At 40.3% G+C, this 20382-nt stretch overlaps 1 protein-coding gene across 1 annotated transcript; it reads left to right on the forward strand.

Annotated features, from left to right (window-relative positions):
• Nucleotides 1-239: 239 nt before the first annotated feature.
• On the forward strand, nucleotides 240-13777 carry LOC308702190 (chloride channel CLIC-like protein 1; the record flags this gene model as incomplete). Its single annotated transcript, XM_081384859.1, has 7 exons — nucleotides 240-287; nucleotides 4412-4522; nucleotides 4611-4835; nucleotides 4925-5062; nucleotides 8764-8784; nucleotides 12539-12655; nucleotides 12726-13777. The coding sequence occupies 7 exons, from the start codon at nucleotides 240-242 to the stop codon at nucleotides 12936-12938; spliced, it is 873 nt and encodes a 290-aa protein (XP_081240985.1). The 3' UTR covers nucleotides 12939-13777.
• Nucleotides 13778-20382: the final 6605 nt, after the last annotated feature.

Genomic DNA, 20382 nt, shown 5'->3' on the forward strand with positions numbered 1-20382 from the left:
ACTTTGCGTTCCCACGCAAAACTTTTGCGTTCTCTCGCAAAGTTATTTGCGTTCCCACGCCAAGTTTTGCGTTCCCTCGCAAAGATATTTGCGTTCCCACGCAAAGTTTTGCGTTCCCTCGCAAAGTTTTGCGTTCCCTCGCAAAGATATTTGCGTTCCCACGCAAAACCTGTTTTGAGCTCGGACAGACACTTCCTGTTTAACGTCCCGCTGGCAGTGTTTCAGAGCTCCGTACGTTAATGGAGCGCTTCATAGTGTTTGATCTTGGACTCAGATATAAAGATGCGGTCAGTAGGGCTGGGCGATATGGCTGAAAACTGTATCACGATATAAGTGTTTCATATCGGTCGATATCGATAATTATTGAACTTTTTTATAACATATTTAAAATAAGGACCAGTCCAGGAGACAAATATATTACATTTAAAGATTTTTTATTTTAAACTTAACCTACCTCTGATTATAATCCCATCAGTTATAAAGGCAGAAATGTCAACACGACCATGGAAAACTCAAAAGTCTAAAATCACAATGAACACTTAACAATTATCTCTTAACATTAAGGTGCAAAATTAAAGAATACGTAAGAAATGCTTTATAAAGGGGTGGGCGATATGGCAAAAATATAATATTACGATTTCTTTCTATAAATTCTATAAATCTATTTCTTTCTATTTTCTATAAATTATACATTGATACTTATTAAAGCTATTAATAAAGTTATTAGTCAAGAGCAGTGAGTGATTTTCTCTTTACATTTTGTTGTTTTATTAACATTAAAGGGATAGTTCTCCTAAAAATTCTAATTTTCATAATTTACTCTCTCACGTTGTTTTAAACTTGAATAAGTTTCTTTCTTCTGTTGAAAATAAAAGTTATTTGGAAGAATGACCAACAGTTGATGTACCCCACTGACTTCCAGTATATTTTTCTCCTATGGAAGTCAATGGGGACCAGCTACTGTTTGGATACCCACATTCTTCAAAATATTAATATTAGAAAATATTAGAAGGCAATTAATACAGGTTTGGAACAACATTAGAGTGCGTAAATAATGAGATAATTTTTATTTTTGGGTGAACTATCCCTTTAAGGACAAGCGGCAGCGTGTTTACTATTACTACTGTCTCTTTAAGAGCTGCGCGCGACGCGTCTATTATACACTCAATTGACAAGCAGATTTTCTCTCAATTTTCTCAAGTTTGCTTTCACTTTAGACATATCCGACTAGTTTATGTAAACCTTGTGTGTATATAACAGTATTAGCAAAATAAGACTCAAAAGATAACTTAGTATTCAGGCGCTGGTAGACAGGCTTTTAGTGCATGTGAGCTTCACATGTACGCGCTGAGAAACACATGCTAACAGCGCATCTGCACGCGAATAACAGAGAAACTGACGACGGTCTTGCATAATCTGCAGATGACATTGGTCTGAGTACGGTCGGTCAGACTTTAAGTCAGGCGAGCTGACTTTTCCTGTTTTATCTATTTACTAGAGAGTGAGTGCCTTTGTTCATGCAATCAAACTTGCTTTGCTGGTTTCTTCCGACGAAAAAAAAAAAAAAATATCGAACGTTTTATCGAACGCATTTTTTATTGATATTGATTACGTGTCTATCGCGATACATATCGTTATCGTTTTATCGCCCAGCCCTAGCGGTCAGTGCTTAACTCAAGGAGTTCTGTGAAGCTGGCAATATTCATGGCTATTCGAACGTCCCTATTCTTGAGCTAAACGTTGTTTAAGCACAAACGACACCTATTTACAATTTACAGTAATCTTGAGGCTCGATGGTGTTTTAAGCCCCCAATGGCTCCTTAGAGGCAGCTAACCCTACCCTCAACCTTAAAGGGGGGGGGGTGAAATGCTCATTTTCACTCAATCTCCTGTTAATCTTGAGTACCTATAGAGTAATATTGCATCCTTCATATCACCAAAAAATCTTTTGTTTTATTATATTTTTAATTGAAAGATTGACTGTACCGAGTCTTTCCGGAAAAAAAACGAGCGGGTGGGGGCGGGCCGTGTGGGCGAAGCTTAGCTGTGCTAACGCGCCTAGCTAACAACACACAGAGACATTTGTTCAACAGTTTTACTCACCGTTCCAACGCACGACCGCGAACCTTTATCATTGTGACTGCTCGATCCTTAAGCATTAGACGATCTGCAAATCCGTCGATCTGGCATTTGTTTATAAAACAATTATCGTCAAAATGCAGGGAACAACAGTCTTACACAACTCTGTTTATGCTCAGGAAAACAAACTCCATCCACGGGTTCCTTAACGCTGGGTTCTTTGGGAATCTGTGCAGGGTTGTCTTGCCCTGGCAACCAAAAACACACTTCTTTGGTGACATTGACTTCCCAAAAGCCGGGCAGGGCGCTTTGATGGCGTAGCTGCTACTGCTTTCACTCTCTTGCTTTGGTTTACGAGTGCACGCGCGCCCGCGATCTTACCGGAGAAGTGCCCTTAGGACCCATATAAGGAAATTCCGCTCTATCTTACGTAAGACAGAGCCATACTCGAAAAAAACTTTCCGAAACTTGTGACAAACCGGAAGGAGTATTTTTGGAACAAAAATACTCCTTCAAACGTACAACTTAGTTTTTGAAACTTTGTCCATGTTTAGCATGGGAATCCAACTCTTTAACAGTGTAAAAAACTCAGTATGCATGAAATAGCATTTCACCCCCCCTTTAAACCTACTCATCCCCTCGCTGCCTGGAAGGCGCCGTTGGGGGCATAAAACACCAAACACCCACATTGAGCGCTCATTCCCAGAGACGCGTAGAACAACTGCAGTCTCTTTTAACTTTAATATTCATAGACACTAGTCCATATCGAGATTTGATTCATTGTACAGCCCTACTTTTGATTTATTCATTAAAAAATAGCCAAATTCCATGACGTTCTGCTTAGCAAGCTCCATTTGTGACTGGATTCCACGATTCTGTGTCGCTTCGCAAACACTGACGTGGTGAATTTATGAATGAAAGTGAAAGTTCTGACAGAACATATCCTCACAATTTTTTAAGTGGGTATACGGAAATCCTTGGCCTTTTCTAGTGGGTATACGGCGTATACCTGCGTATCACGTAGACTACACCACTGATTTGAATAGATATGAATTAATGACAAATAGCTGTCATAAAAGTTGTAACGGGATAATATAGCATAACATTTCACGTTCCTTGCAGTTCATTTATTATGATGACAAAATAATACGATCAGACATACAGGTAGCTAATACAAAAACAAATAAATGACCTCATCCGTGATCATGATTCATTAATTCCATTTAGATACATCGCTAGATGGTGAAAACGCATTAAAAACGACATCTCCCATCGTCACCTCCTTCATAGGGTATTCAAGCTTCGCCTTTGTTATTGTTGGAAACTGCGCCCTCTTGTGGTGATTTTTTTTTTTTTTTTTACATATTGGAGCTTTAATTGTACCCAGCATTTATGAAAAATGTTACAGTACCTGAGAGTGTTTTTTCTTAACCAACCTGCGTGAAAATCCCTGACCAAATGTGATTCTCCAACCAGGAGCACTTTTGGCACTGTGAGCTTATGGAAAATTCACTCTCTTAAAACACACTTAAAGGGATAGTTCACTTTGAAAATAAATTTTGGTATGTTTTAGCTTACCTCAAGGGCATCCAAGATGTAGGTGTCTTTTTTTCCGCAGTAGTTTCAATTTGGATATTTTTAGGTCAAACCGTTCTTGTCTGTCAGTCATATAATGCAGGTCGATGGTCACTGTATCAAAACACAAGCACAGAGTCCAAATTAAAACAATTCCCCATCGTCCAAATTAAACAATTCCCCATCGTAAGTACACATTGATGGCCTAAGGCATGAAACGAGCGGTTTGTGTGAGAAAATGAACAGTATTTATATCGTTTTTACCTCTTGTAACACAGCACACGTCCAAATGATCTGACGGCGCGGGCGGGTATAGATATATGCATAGATGTCGCCTTGGCTACGGTTTCGTTCCAATGAACTGCAGTAGCAAAGGCGACATCTAGTGTATACATCTATACCCGCTCGCGGGCGGGTATAGATATATACACTAGATGTCGCTTGGCTACGGTTTTGTTCCAATGAACTGCAGTAGCCAAGGCGACTTCTATATATATATCTATACCCGCCCGCGCCGTCATATCATTTAGACGTGTGCTGTTTTCAAGAGATAACAACGATATAAATACTGTTCGTTTTCTCACACAAACCGCTCGTTTCGTGTCTTAGGCCATCAATGTGTACTTACGATGGGGAATTGTTTAATTTGGACGATGGGGAATTGTTTTAATTTGGACTCTGTGCTTGTGTTTTGATACAGTGACCATATTTGTTTGTTTACATTATATTATTTCATGCTGCTACCTCTCTTTTTTAGTTTGATGAACACAAAAAGCAGGGGACCGCAACCTCTTCAAAGCCAGAATGTCTTCCAGTATTCAAGCGATTCCTTTCCAAGCTCCTTGAAGAAACTTCAAAACTTGGCCTGGTATGTTCCTGTTTTATCCAGGTAATTAAATCAGTATTACTCTACATCGCTAAAGGTTTCCCAACTTGTGCTGTTTTAAAATCTTTAGCCTGATGATTTAAAAACAGTTAAGCACCATGACGCCGAGGTAAAGCTATCCAAGCAATCGCTGGCAGAGATCCAGAAGCTTTTGAATGAAGAGAACGACTGGACCACAGGAGCCATGGATGAGGCGCTCAGTCAAATTCTGGTCAAATTCAAACGCCACAACCATGAAGCCTGGAAATGGCGTTTCGAAGACACATTTTATGTGGATGCTGATACAGCCCTGAGGGTCAGTTTTTGTAAAAGCCTTTTAGAGATAAACGATTAAATAATTATATTAATATTAATAAATGGATATGTGCTGTATGTTTTCTACAGGTTTCTTTGATTGTTCTGATTGTCGTAGCCGTTATCTGCATTGAACTCTGGTCTGTGGTGTCCTGGTCTGTCCAGTTCAGGAGAATGTTTGCTGTTTGCTTTATTAGCTTGATCTGGAACTGGCACCATCTTTATATGGTAATCATTTTTGTACAAAATACTGTCGACTGTCCATCACATTTTTTGCTATTTGTATTGAACAGAGGACAATGAAGAGAATAAAACATAAATATGTGTGTTCAAGAGTAAAAAATAAATAAAAAATATAGCTGCGAGCAGCGATGACGGGCCCAAGCCGGTGGTACCGCCACCCCGGTGTATAAAAAGTAATAGTTTTGTATATACATAACTCCTGAATAAAAGTTAAAATGTGTTTGGACTGATTTAAAAAAAAAAGTTTTGAACAAATTCGATTGGTTTGTCGATAGTGAGTGCAAATGCAGGTGAAAGCGGTTTTATTAAGCGAGTCATTGAGTCGTTCATTCAAACGATTCGTTCAAACGGCCGATTCATCAAGAATGAGACAGATGTTTGTGAATGGGTCATTGATTCTTTGACTCAACCAATTCGTTCAAAACACTGAATCATTCAAAACACGATTGAGTGTTGCTGTGAGATGCGCTATGCTGTGATCTTTGTTTGGATTCATCGGACAAACAAACATTCATTTGTTTGGATTTTGTTTGGATTCACTCACTTGTTCTCTTTCATCATCTCGTTTCGAGATCCACCTATGGGAAGGGCATCCTGTACCTGACCTCTGCAGAAGCATCCAATTGCACCAAGTCTGGCTAACAGACAGAAGCGCGCAGCCAATGCCAGGTAAGGCCACACCCCCTTACCTAAGGCATATAGCTGTCAGGCGCGCTGCTATTCCTCAGTTGACATTCGCTTCTCGCGATCTCTGCACTGACACAGTTCGGTTGGATTAACGTTACGCTGCTCACTTTCGAGTCTTCAGGAGGACATATCGGACAGATCAGCCACCGCCAGACATGAGTGACAGTCGTTTATTCAGCCTATCCGCTGTGTTTTTTGCATCCGGAGCTGCCCGCGCTCTCGCTGTCCTTCACCTGCTCCTCCTTACATGGCTGCCTGCCACGGATTTTTCCGAGTTCTTCACCGCTAGCCCACCCATGGCTATACGCTGATTTCACGCAGCCGTTATTTTGAAATCGAAAGCGAGGCTCCGGTGGGAAGAAAACCGGAAGTGTCGCCTTTAATCACAGGAGAGTCGTGAATGTGATGGCGTATTGTTGTGTTTAATGATGTTGTGTCAATTCTAAAACTGTACATACATTTATTTTATACTTTAGACTATATACAGTGAAATTCATTTATAAATAAAATATTTTTTTTATATAATTCAGAAAGTAAAAAAAGAAGCAGGAATGAACTATATACATATCCTATATTGGATATTAACATCCAATAGTGTAAATCGCGGCAGCAGCTTCAGGTTGGTAGTCCAAAGGCATTGTTGTTTATCTTTACTTCCGGGGTTTTTCCCACCGGAGCCTCACTTTCGATTTCAAAATGGCGGCTGCGTGAAATCAGCGTATGTGACCGTCTAAACAGCCGCTTCTCCGGGGAAAAGCCTATCACGACGAGCCTGCCCGGCCGCGTGTGGTGCTCTTATCGCCGCTAAGGACCCTCTCGTTCTGCGCGGTTTGCTTGGGCTTAACACGCTCAAGAAGCTTTAGAGAACCCGGAGAATTGCAGTCATTGTAATTGCTGCACATGTAGCTTTTTACTAAGCCGGCTTTTAGTTGCACGACCCAGCGCGCCGTGCTCGGCCTTTCTGACTCGGATGGGGGACACGGTGATTATGGCGCGCTACCGGGGGACTACCGGAGCGCCACCTCTCTAAATATTTGAGCTGACATCAGCCCAATCCACATTCCCTGAAGAGAATATCTTCGCGGGAAAACCTCACTCTCGTTGACGAACCGGCCAGTTCCGGCGACGGGGATGACGCGGTCCTTTTAGCGTTCCCTAGGCTAGCGCTCACATCTAGGCTAGCGCTTTGCCTCAGTCCATCCTCCTGGAAGTTTGTGAGTGAGCGGCCGTTCGTCTCAACATTGTGTGGCCAGCTCCACAGAGCGCCACCGACCAGGATAGGAATATTTACGACGGGTAAGCGCTGAGACCACCGCCCAGTCTGAGGAAACAACTCTTAAAACTGGAGCGTCCCACTAGACTGTTAACACGGACTCATGGGCCTTGATGTGTTACGATTACGTGTTGAGGCTTTCAATTTATGCCTTCCTAGGAAGGCGGCCCTGAACGCAAGCGGCTTGCCTGTTGTTCGACCGCTGGGAGTATCGAGCCCGCGTTCACGGGCCACAAGGACGTTTAGTGGACGTTGTGTGTGTGTCCTCTCCCACCCCCCCAAAGCTGGCCTGTCGTGAGGAAAAGTACATAGCAGTGTTACCACACTGCACGCACTTGGTTCCCTTCACCCAGTTATTAAAGGCTTCGGCCCCAGTGTTTCCCAACACAAAACACACACATTACTAAACAACACATTTAACAAACGAATCAAATGAATTTGTGCAGATTTATATATCTGCCAACATAGAGAGCAAATCTCTCTGATCCCATGCATGTCGCCCTGAGTCCGTCCACAAGAGGGCGCCATTGCCTCACAAATCAACTAGCTGGGCTCACACAGCTCAGTTGTGGCTGCCCAGCCATGTGTTTTTAGTGGACGTTGCATGTGGAAGGCTTCGGCCCATGTGTTCCCCAACACAAAACACACACATAGCTAAATGAAACTTTAAAACAAACGAATTAAATAAATCCGTTACAGAGAGAGTATCTCTCTCTGTGGATATTATTTTTCTGCCTGCAGTGTGTTTTTAGTGGACGTTGTGTGTGGAAGGCTTCGGCCCCTGTGTTCCCCATCACAAAACACACACATAACTAAATAACACTTTAAAACATACAAATTAAATAAATCCATTACAGAGAGAGTATCTCTCTCCGTGTATATTATTTTTCTGCATGTACTTGAGACTGCCCAGTTCATGTGTTCAGGAGATATGTGTGTGTTTTCCGCCCACTTTCAGGCCTTGTGAGGGAAAGTTTAGCACAGTTGACACCACACTATGTTCCCCTCACTCTGTCAATAAAGGCTCCGGCCCCAGTGTTTGCCCAACACAAAACACACAAAGTTACGAATCAAATGAACTCGTTTTGGAGAGAAGACCTCCCTCCGCAGAGAAAACTTCTCACTGCAGAGAGAGGAAATCCCTGTGAACCCCTGCATGTCGCCTCTAGTGTGCCCACTAGATGGCGCCTTTGCATCACAAATGAACCAGCTGGGCCCATACAGCCCCGCTCCGGCACGAGCGGGGGCGCTCTCGAGTCACGAAGCGGCTTGGCAAGCCATTTCAGCGCCCGAGTGGGTTTTGCGTACCGTAATCCCAGGGTTACAGGCTGCAGCAGTTTGCAATAAAACCTCCACTTTTCAACGGCGTTCTCTCTTCTCACACAGAAGAAAACGCCTCACACATTCTGAAAGAGGAAATTTCCTCCCTCTTAAACAAGGGAGCGATTCAGATGGTGCCACCCAATCTTATAAACCATGGTTTTTATTCCTGGTATTTTTATGTTTCCAAAAGGCGTGGTGCCCCCCGCCCTATATGGACCTTCGAATGTTGAACAAACATTTGAGGAAATACAATTTCAGAATGTGACACAAGGCTCTCTCGCCCATGCCATAAAGCAGAACGACTGTCTAAGAGAAATGTGGAGTTATCAGAAGAAAATATTGTGAAAGGCTTTGCTGCATGCATTTTCGTGTTGGATAGCCGCAAATGTGGAACTTCATCGCAGGAAGCACGCAGATAACTGTGGTAACAAAGCAGTTCTATCGAACAGTATTTTTCAAATTTAACACTGTTAAGTAGGCTAGCGTGTGGTGTGCAGCGCGTGTTTGAACCCAAAATTGTCAGATGTAGGCGCGCGGCCATGGCTTTTCTTTTGTGCAGCATTTAGTGCAAATATTTTTTTATCAGGTAGCCTAATACATATTATTTATCAGTGTGTTATACCTGAATAAATAATAATGAAAAAAAGTTAAAAAGTCGGACTGTAAGCGAATGAGACTTACAGGAGAGCATGATTGCTATTCACACCCGTATTAAAATGGCTGTAATCTGTTACCACAATAGGCTACTTGATCTGTTTAAAATGATTTAACTGGTATATGTCTGCTAGGTGTTAAATTAAAATTCAACATTAAAATTCGTCTAATCCTGTAATTCATTTTTTCTATTTTTGATAGAAGTCGTTATTCGTTTTTTCATTTTAGTTCAGGAAATAAATAATGGAAAAACAAGTTGTTTTTCATTTTTTTATTTTTGTTTTTAATAAAAAAAAAACAAAAAACGATTGAACGAATGATACACAGGGCTTATTTGTAAACCGTTATTGTAAAATAAAAATAGGCTGATAAAAAAAAAAACGGACTTCCAAAATAATCCGGCGGGCCAGAAAATATTGAAAATATCGCCTATTGCCGACCACTGTCCTTGGTTCTTCTCGACTAAATGACGTGGACGCGCCCCTCAGGGCAGACGCACTGGCCCACCCATGGCCCAAAGTGCTGCTGTATGCTTTTCTTCCCCTGTGCCTGACAATTTCACACTGGCCAGGGTGAGAGAGCACGGCCTGTCTCTCATTCTGATAGCACCCAGGTGGCCCAAAGCCCCGTGGCTGGCAGAGATAATCCCTCTGTTGTACGCCGAGCCATGGTGCCTCCCCCCTCGCACGGACATACTGTCCCAAGCCAACGGGGAGATTTACCACCCCCACCCGGACAGGGTGATTCTCTGGGCCTGGCCCCTGAGAGGACGAACCTAAATGCACTGGGGCTCCCGCTGCGTGTTATTGCCACTACTCAGAATGCCAGGGCCGTTTCCACACGATCCCTATATGGCTGTAAGTGGCAAGTGTTCGAAGGGTGGTGTGATGGGCGTGGTCTTACATCTTATCAGTGCTCGGTGCCTGATATTTTGTGTTTCCTGCAAGACCTCATGGAAAGAGGCAGGTCCTTTTCCACCATTAAGGTCTACCTGGCTGCGTTTTCAGCCTGTCATGTGGGTTTTGAGGGCTCCACCGTCAGGCAGCACCCTCTAACCCACAGTTTTATGAAGGGTGCACGCCGCTCTTTGCCGGTCATCAGGAGATCTGTTCCAGAGTGGGACCTCTCCATGGTGCTGGAAGCCTTTGGGAAGTATTTCCCTTAAGCTGCTGTCCCTCAAGACAGCTTTGCTCTCGGCCTTGGCATCTGCTAAACGGGTCAGTGAGCTACATGCACTCTCGGTTCACCCCTCGTGCGCCAAATTCGAGTCAGGTTGTGTCAGGTTGTGTGATGTATGTTGCTGAACTGTATTCAAATGTTATAAATATAAATATATAAATATAAATATAAAAACATGTGTGATGTATGTTGCTGAACTGTATTCAAATGTTATAAATATAAATATATAAATATAAATATAAAAACACCACATTTTGAAATGTAACTGCAGTAGCCTATGTCAATTTAGTTTATTTGTGTGTGCTGCCCTCATAGACTTTAGAAAACGGCGCTCATTTGTTTAATTTCTCCTCGAGAAGCTGTGCAAGCCTCAAAAGTGTAAGGTCCTTGCACCCTGACTGAATTCGAAACTGTCGTAGTCGTTTTTTTCCTATTCGTCATTTGGTGGCTCTCAATTGTCAAAAACACCCCTCAAAATATTTGCTACAGATGCGAAAAATGCAGAAAATCGAACCAGCCGAATTAATTTTTTATGACGGACGGAAGTTTCAGAGGCTGCAAACGTATAAAACGTGAGGTCGTATTTAGTTATATATATATATCTTTGACTCCGTGCTGAACCAATCCGTGAAAATGATAAATCTCATCAAATCACGGCCACTAAACTCTCGCTTGTTTGGGGTCCTCTGCCAGGAGATGGGGTCAGGGCACGAACAGCTACTTCTGCGCACTGAAGTTCGCTGGCTCTCCAGGGGGCGGGTGTTACAGCAATTGTATGAGCTGCGAGAGGAGGTTAAGTGGTTTTTGACAGTAATCAAATCAGATCTGGTGAAGCATCTGGATGACACTATGTGGCTTGCGTCTCTGTCCTATTTGGTCGATATATTTGACCGCTTGAATGGCCTCATCCTGTCTTTGCAAGGCTGCGAAACTCATATTTTGCCCCTTGCAGATAAAGTGCACGCCTTCACAGAAAAACTAGACCTCTGGCATGGCCGCATCAGTCGAGGGAACTGCGACATGTTCCCCAGCCTTGCAGATTTTCTTGCATTTGTGTGCACAGCAAACGAGCTATCAATTGATATGCAGGAATAGCTTATTGAGCTGAAGAGTGACAGTAGGCTGAAGGAACTCTTTAGCTCCTGCCCTCTTTCGTCATTCTGGGCAGCATTGATGCAGGAATAAGGCCCGTTCACACCAAGCACGATAACTATAAAGATAACAATAAAAATAACTATATATGCGTCCACACCAACGACCGATAACGGTCTTTTTATTCTAAGCACGCGCGTAGATGTGTATATATATATATATAAATGTATATATATATATATATATATATATATATATATATATATATATATATATATATATATATATACATTTTAAGGGACAAGACACAGATAATTTTACTTGCCTGACCTGATTAGAACAATGAAAAAAATTAAATAAAAAAATTACTAGGGAATCAAAACGAGAGAATTATTCAGATTTTATGATACACTAAAAATATTCCACAACAAATTCTTTAAATTTAATGATATTCAGAACAGAACAAGAATAATAAAAAAAAAACTATAAACAAGCCAGAACTAAATAAAATAAAAATAAAAACGAAAGTAAGCAGGGTTGGGCTCACATAACTCTCATTAGAATCAAAATGTTTCAACATTTGCGATGTATTTGGATGCTAAACTATTCTTTATTATAGGCTTGTTCTTAACTCACGTTCCAATATTGACGGAAAAATTCGTCCTCTTCACATGCGCAAAAATTGTACTATATGTTAGGTTGACTATTTTATTATTATATTTTATTAAGGCTATAATGAACAGGCTGCGATGTCAAGATTGCAATCCTGGAATGTGTGTGTGTGTGTGTGGCACGGGCGCGATTGAACAGCGGAGACATAAAAACATACTCCATCATTTTGTTCATACAGGACATCATTCAAACTGCAAAGTGTTAACTTAAATGTTTTTTTTATGGATGCAATAGCCTCATGTTGAATTATAATATTTCCTTTCTTCTTTGACAAATATATCCAAATAACAACTAGGCCTACTGACAGTGCTTAATAAAGCAAGGAAACTTTCTGTGCCTGAGATATGTTCAGTGCAATAAAAAAAGTTCAGTGTGCCTATAAAATCCAAAACTTTACCCCATTTAAATTTGTCTGCTATCCCCTTCAACGTAGACTCCTTGTGCAGTGATATCCAGTTCTCATCTTAATGTTATTGTACATACATCTGTTTTATGATTTAGCATTGTTATTTCTTTAAAAGCAAATATCTTCCTTTGCTTTGAACTTTGAGTGAATGTTTTTTTATATATATATATTTCAGGCTACCAGCTTCATCACAGATTCCTTGAAGCAAATTGGGGAGTTCCTGAGAGGGCTGTTGGATCTACCAGTCACTTTCCAGCTACCTGTGCTGCTTACTATTGCATTAGCCATCTTTGTAAGTGCTGGGAACAGACAACTTGTTAAATATCTTATTTAAAAAAACATACTAAGCCAGATTTTCTCAGGTGTCTATGTATGGAGGTGCTCAGGCAGCTATACATCAAGCAGTACGCTTGCCCCGGATGGGCTGGAGAGGGGACCCGCCGCCTCCTGCGGTAGGACAGCGCCAAGCTCCTCAACTAAGGGAGCGTGAGGACTTCAGGGGGCGATGCCCCACAGCCACTACAGATACGCCAGGACAATGGCAACATGGTGAATCAACCAGGAAACGGAGATAACTAGGCTTCAGGGCAGGAGATGCTACTTATGCCTCACAAAATACTTCAAAATTCAATCCTTAATAGATGGTTAGATTTTTTATGCTTTGAAAGAATCCTCTTATGCTCGCTAAGGATGCATTTTATTTAATCAAAAATACAATAAAACCAGTAAACAGTAAATTTATTTTATTACAATAATAATATTATTAAAATGTATCTTTTCAGCATCATTACTCTAGTCTTTAATGGCACATGATTAATCTTCAACCAGATGGAACTGGATAAATATTCTGAAATGTTCTGATCCAGTCTGACTTCTGACGTATTATATAATATGGTAATATACCAGGACATTTGCTTTCAACTACATACGGTTTATTTATTAATGTGTTCTAATATGTAACTTTCATGTTTGGTCTCATCTGACAGCTTATAAACTGAAATGAATGGTGGTGAACTTAATAGAGATTTTAAAGAATCCTAATGTACAATCTAGGTACTATTAAACATACATTGAGGAGAATATGTTAATGTTCTTCTCCCCCTCTGGATCTCCACCCATCTGCCTCATCTTTTGGTTTCCTGTCGGTCAGTTTAGGTGTTGATATTCTACTCATGTTTAATAATGCTTTGCTCAGGGTATAAGAAGGAAAGGTAACTGTTGATCTAGGAGAAAGGCTTTAACCCTGCCACTCCCGCACACCGGTGCGTAACCTCATACTACAGGAAAGGCTTGTACGGCCTCTTCTGCACGACAGTGCATTATTTGTTACAACTAAGTTTCTATACAGTCTGTTGTTCCATTCTACTGTCTGTATATTTAAACATGTGACTTAATAAATAACTTTGCCTGCTTTAAAAGCTTTGGGAATCTTTCCTTTTATCACTGATTATGTTGAAAGCTAAAGTGATTATATCTTTCGTTATCTAAACGTTCAGGTTAAATCCTACGTTTTCCTATCAGTTCTAAGAAAGACCTTTACCTTTAAAGAATAAGAGGTTAAAGAATGACAACAACTTTAATGGAGTCAGATTAATTATATTGGAGTCAAATAAATATTTGAATTATACACGCTATTGTAAGGCCCGCTATATTGGTCCAATTGCCAGTTCGCCAATACACGGGGAAGGTATCACGTGTTACTGTCCTTTTCTCATGCAAAGCACTGGTTGGTTAAATGCAATACATTAATCATGTATTCTCTCGTAATTTCATCTGACTCCATAAATGAAAGGTTTTAATAATATCTGTGCCTCACTAAAAGTGAGCGAATGTTTGACTATTGCTTTTAACCATTAAATGAACAATGTCAAAATCAGTTAGAATAATCACATGTAATCATTTTATATTTCAGATATCCAAGATCAATTCCACAATCAATTCAAATATCTAGAACATGATTATACATTGGTTACACCAAAGAATCTTACCCAGCTTGTACCTGAGATAGAGAGAGAGAAAGGGAAAGAAAGAGAAAGAGAGAGAGAGGGAGAGAAAGAGAAAGAGGGAGAGAGAGACAGAGACCCTATTCCATTCGTGCCCAGCAAAGAAGAGCCCAGAGAGCCGGAGCACACCTTCCTTTATCCCCTTGACCAGGTGACATGGAGGATGGGGAAGGCCACCCTCAAAATTGGATACTTATCTATCTATAAATTACAGAAACGTCTGTCTGTGTGTGTGTGTGTGTGTGTGTGTGTGTGTGTGTCTGTCTGTCTGTGTGTGTGTCTGTTAACCACATATCTCTCAAACCGTTAGTCCGATGGATTTCAAACTTGACAGGTGTCTCGCCACGGGCACGAGTAAGTGCAGTGCCAAGTTTGACGTTGTGTGGATGAGAAATGCTAAATATATCGTTAAATATATCATTTTTAAAAGGTTGTGGTTTAAAAATAAACATTCTGACAATCTGTCATCTACACTGTTTACTTCTGAATATTATAGTTTGGTTCCAAATGTGATAAATCCATTTTGATTAATTTGAGTAAAAATGTGTTTTCTTTACAAAGAAACCAACAATTAAAAACACACACAAAAACTGATTTTGCACAGGCACTTTGCACTGCTCCCTGAATCGACACGCTTATTCATTTGTAGATGTAATCTGAATCTGTAAGTCAGCTATGCTGTTTACTTCTGAATATTATATTTCATTCTGGTGCGCTTAACGTTATCACTACTGTGTAATAGTAGCCTATGCTATTCACCAACTAAACATATCCTATTCAATGCGTTCACAGTCTCTTTCACGTTTGCCTCGGGTAGATTAACAAAAAGAGCCTATGTTCAATTTTGGTAAGAGTTACCCTTTAAGTTGGACAATGACACTATTTTCTTCTAGAGCAGCCAAAACAAACTTTGTTGCATTATTTTTCTATTATTAGTGTAAAGCTGCTTTGAAACAATCTGTATTGTGAAAAGCGCAATATAAATAAAGGTGACTTGACTTGACTTAAAGGAGCTGTTTGTAAGAAATGTATTTCAGTTAATCATAAAATGGCCCTGATATGTCACTAGACATTAAGAAATCATGTTCATTTCAAATACTTATATCACTGACAACAGTAGTCCGGCCAGGATATTGTCATTTAAAAGTGAAGTTGCAGCCCTCAACTGATGTTGATGTCGTGTTTTGGCCTGATGCCCCACCCTCCACCTATCTACCAATCACGAAGTCAGTAGTGTTTCGGCATCCGGGTTGCCAGCTCTGCTCTAGTTGAAAGCTCCTTGTAGCAGCCTACGTTCCTGCTGGATCCTGCAGCCTATCTGGCAACCTCGAGTCAGGGGGGAGGGGGAGGGGATACACCGCTCTACAGTAATTTGAAAGTGATTGCAGTACCAGTTTTGGCCACAATCTTACATACGGCTCCTTTAATTCTTCAGAAATCATTCTAATATGCTGACTTGGTGACTCAAGAAATTTCGTATTATTATGAATGATGAAAACAGTTAATATTTTTGTGGGACACATTCCATAGGATTCTTTGATTAGTAAAAAGATAAAAAGAACAGCATTTATTTGAAGTAGAAATCTTTTGTAACATTTTAAATGAGTTTGCTAAAAATCACGCGTAAACGCCAAAGGTGGTTGATTCCCAAGTCAGAGACCTAAAGCAGACATCCATCTGACCTCTGTTTGAACTCTTCCCTTGAACGCAGGATTGACATCCTCTCTAAAAACCCACAGAGACTACCTTTACATATCAAAATGCATCAGATCATCCCAAAACAATGCTAGAAAGACTTAGAATCAAATGTCAGTAAACTGCATAATTCTATATAATGTAACTATACATGTTGACTATTATGCACTGATCACACTTAATTCATGCATTTGTTACTAACTATTGAATAGTTTATTGGAAGTGCATCGTGTTTACATGTATGTGCATGATTTTCCATTTCTCAAATTATGGTATGAATCAAATCTGTGTATAATGTATAATGCACCATATTCATATTATCAAAATCATGCTGAAATTAAAATCTGCTAGAGAGATCATTTGATAGAAGGCCTACAAAAAGTCACAATTCATGAAGGAGGCCTACAAAAAGTCCTTCACCTTGGAATAAATGTGTTGTTAAAAGAGGCCCCAGCCGACTTGCCATTAACTAGCCCCGGGGAGCGAAGCACTCAACATACCGACCAAACGAGAGGAGGCCTAACTACATATTATACTAGGGGCAGTCCTACCAAGGGGGCTCCCAGAGAATCATGCCACTGGACATACAGTAGCTATCCAGGCGGAGCTCAGGGTTTTTGCAGACTTCTGCAGGAATATTCTCTAGCGAGAGAAGGTAACACTACCTTAACACTAAGGCCGTTCGAGTTCACTATCCCAGTGGTCAGCTCAAGGGAGTGGAGGTTTCAACCATAATGATTCACAATGGACGAGGGAAAGCCTAACAACACACTGACTAAAAGCAGCCAAGGAAAGAGCTCTAAATAGTGGAAGCCTCAACTGGGTAAAACACACATTTTCCCATATATATATATTTTTATATATATATATATATATATATATATATATATATATATATATATATATATATATATATATATATATATATATATATATATATACTAGGGGTGTAACGATATTCAAACCGAACCGAAAAAACGCGATACAACAGCCACGGTTCGAACCGCGATACTCTCATGTCGAACCGAACGTGCCCCGCCCCCTGCTCCCAACTCTCACTTCCCTTTGTCACAAAACTATTTTTTCTTCCTTGACATTTGATTAAATAGTAATTAATGAATACACTTTAAACAACTAATAAGAGCTGTAGTTTTAATAAATATTATTATAATATTATTTACTAAATAAAGTGCATGTCACGTGATTTGGGTGATCGATCACGCTCGGGAGTTTACATACGCACTTCAGGATGGCAACTCCGCGCCACGGCATATTGTGATTGAAGACCCTGCGGTCACAACCACGGACTGATATTGATGCAGCAGTGCTGATCACGAATCTTGAGAATGATCATGACACCTGTCATCATCCAATATGATGACATATCACAGCTTTTTTTAATCATTGTTTGATTTGCGAACATAATCCTCTGCCGTCTGGCCGCTTCCGCTTCAAGCCGGACTCGTCTCGCGCTAACGGTAATTTCCTTTCACTGTCCACGTTTTGATTTCGGCAAATCACTTTTGGCGAATGCAAACAACGTGATTATTGTTCATGAGTCCAACATCCAGCCACGCAAGAAAACATGTAATCTACCTGAGGGAATAATATGCTCACAAAACATTTCTGATTATTATTTGTTTAAAACGGTTTTGTTTCCCCCCCCCAGGATTCTTTGATGAATGTAAAGATTATAAGATATTTATTTGAAATAGAAAGCTTGTGTAACACTATAAATGAACTGTCACTTGCTGAATAAAAGTAGGCAATTACTTTCTTTAATTACTTTCCCCAAAAAATAATCTTAACCTCAAACTTTTGAACTGTAGGCCTATGTATAATGTTAAAAAAGCTTTCCATTTCAGATAAATGCGGTTATTTTGAATGGTGGTTTGTTTGTAATGTGACATATATTTTTTGTATGACATTAAAATTATTTTTAGAATTAGATTGAACATAAATAGGTTAAGCAATACAAATGTGTTTGTCTGATAACCTTTTAAACATAGCCTATACTTAACTACAGTTTGCAGACACTGAAATTATGTACATTGTGCGATACAGTAAATATTTTGAGTGTCCCTCATTTTCCTATAAAGAACCACAATTGTCCCGCATTTTACTTTTCTGAAGTTGGCAACCCTACTCAGGTGTGCAGTTTATTTCTGACTAGTCAGTGGAGACATTTAGGCTATTTCATTTTAGTTAACTCAGGTGTGCTAACTGCTCTAAAGAAAACATGAAGCCAATGTATAAAATGAATAAAGTTAAGTTAAATTATTGTTGTTGTTGTTTTTATTAAGTTTAAAGTGACTCTAGTGTTATTATTGCTGGTGGTGCCCTGCCATGAACCCTGCCCCGACAGCAAACAGAACCGAACCGAACCGAACCGTGGCTCCAAAACCGTGATATGAACCGAACCGTGGCATTGGTGTATCGTTACACCCCTAATATATACATACAGTATATATATATATATATAATGTAAAAAAACTTCACTGATGAATAACATCATAACGCATCCCCTCGACAATCACATAATTATAACGCTAAAATCGATGGATGCAGGCTGAATATAATTTCTTCCATGCTCTTTTGATCTCTTTATGGAGGTCAGGAAGAAAGGGAAGGCTCACGGGAGCGACTCCCTCATTCTCACACCTTCAGTGCAGATCTAGTTAGTCCATAACCTCCAATAACTCCTCATACATGCGGCAGGCAGGCTGAGAAGGCTCAGTTATTTCTTCCTTTTCGTCTTCATCAGTCATCTCCTGCTCATCACGGCTTGAAGCCAGCAGAGCACTGCCCGCTGGATCGGAGGACGTAAAAAATAATACATCGTCCTCCAGCAGATCACTCTTGTTGTCAGCCACCGAGGAGTACGAAAGGGACATCCCCCTTTCGAACTCCTCAGCAAGCTCCACCTGAGATCTCAGTTTCCTCCTCGCCTCGACAGCAGTACCTGAGCCGCGGGGCACAGATGTTTGTCCCGGTTGCCTCGAGAAGAGGGACAAACGAGAGTACAGCTTTTTCATTGAAAAACGCTTGCAGTGCGCGCAAACAGCCCCCTGGAGGACTGAGTGTGCGTTTCCAAAATGGTCGCTTACGACACACTTCAAAATAAGCGGCACCTGAAGATGAAGAGGAGGATGGCGTGTTCTTTAGGTGCCCTTTTATACACATGGTCGCACTGGTAGTGACATCATAGGCTGTTGCCAGCTAATACAATTGCCACGTTTGCACACGTGCTTCAGACACCGGTCAAGCTGAGGCGTTACCCATAGCGTCTTGGCAGACGCAGTGTGAGGACCCATTCGAAAGGGAACTGATTTTTTTCTGAAATATATTATTGCTACTTTTTCCTTATGTGTGTTTAGCTTCATTTGTATTTAGTAAACCTCCTTAACTATCCTTAAAAAATAATAAAGAGCCTAGTTGGGGTGTAGGGTTTTTGATTACAATAAGCTGCTCCAATAGTATCACTGGTTTTGGACATTATATTAACATCAGAATATATGGAATCTGTTCACGATCTTCACACAAAACTTTTATTTTGTTTTAACTGTTTTTCTCCTTCTCATCCATCACACACATTCATACTGAACATTTTTTGAACAGAGTACTTTTTTTTTTTTTTAAGACTAAAGGCGATGATACACAGGGCAACTTTTTGAGCAATGTTGCTGGGCAATCTTGCCGAGCGATTGTTGCTTGGGCACTTTCCCATTGTAAATGGACAATAAATATATATATATATGGATAATTTAGATCGGTCGTAGGCCCTGTGTCTCATCTGGTTGCCTGGTGATGGCAACATTGCCCAGCAACATTGCCCAGCAACATTGCCCAAAAAGTTGCCCTGTGTATCATCACCTTAAGTCTGGAGTCTTCGTCAACTGTGATATTTCTCAAAATTGTTGTTCATTTCTTTGTGAAAAAACTTTTTTAACTGAGTGCACCTGTAAGTTAAATTTCGACTCACATACCTTTCCTCAATCGACCCTTTATTGTGACGTTTCACAAGTCAGTAGGCAACTGAAAAAACGCGTTTAGGTGGCATGGAAATATATGTTGGGTTGACATGTAAGTTTGACAAAAGTTTTATCTAGAAGTTTTATCTGAAATCCTTATCTAGAATTATTTTGCATGACAAATAAACAGCTTAAAAAAAAAAAAAACTTTTCTAATAAAATAGGCTACATGGCATGCCACTGCAGAATTTAAATGTTCTGACTGCATTTTTGCAAAGAAAATATTTAAAAGTGAACTTGCTTGTGTTTTACTCTTGAAGACCATTTCCATCTTTCTATGGAAGCTTGTT

The sequence above is a fragment of the Scardinius erythrophthalmus genome (assembly GCF_964197995.2).
Source record: "Scardinius erythrophthalmus genome assembly, chromosome: 14".
NCBI lineage: Eukaryota > Metazoa > Chordata > Actinopteri > Cypriniformes > Leuciscidae > Scardinius > Scardinius erythrophthalmus.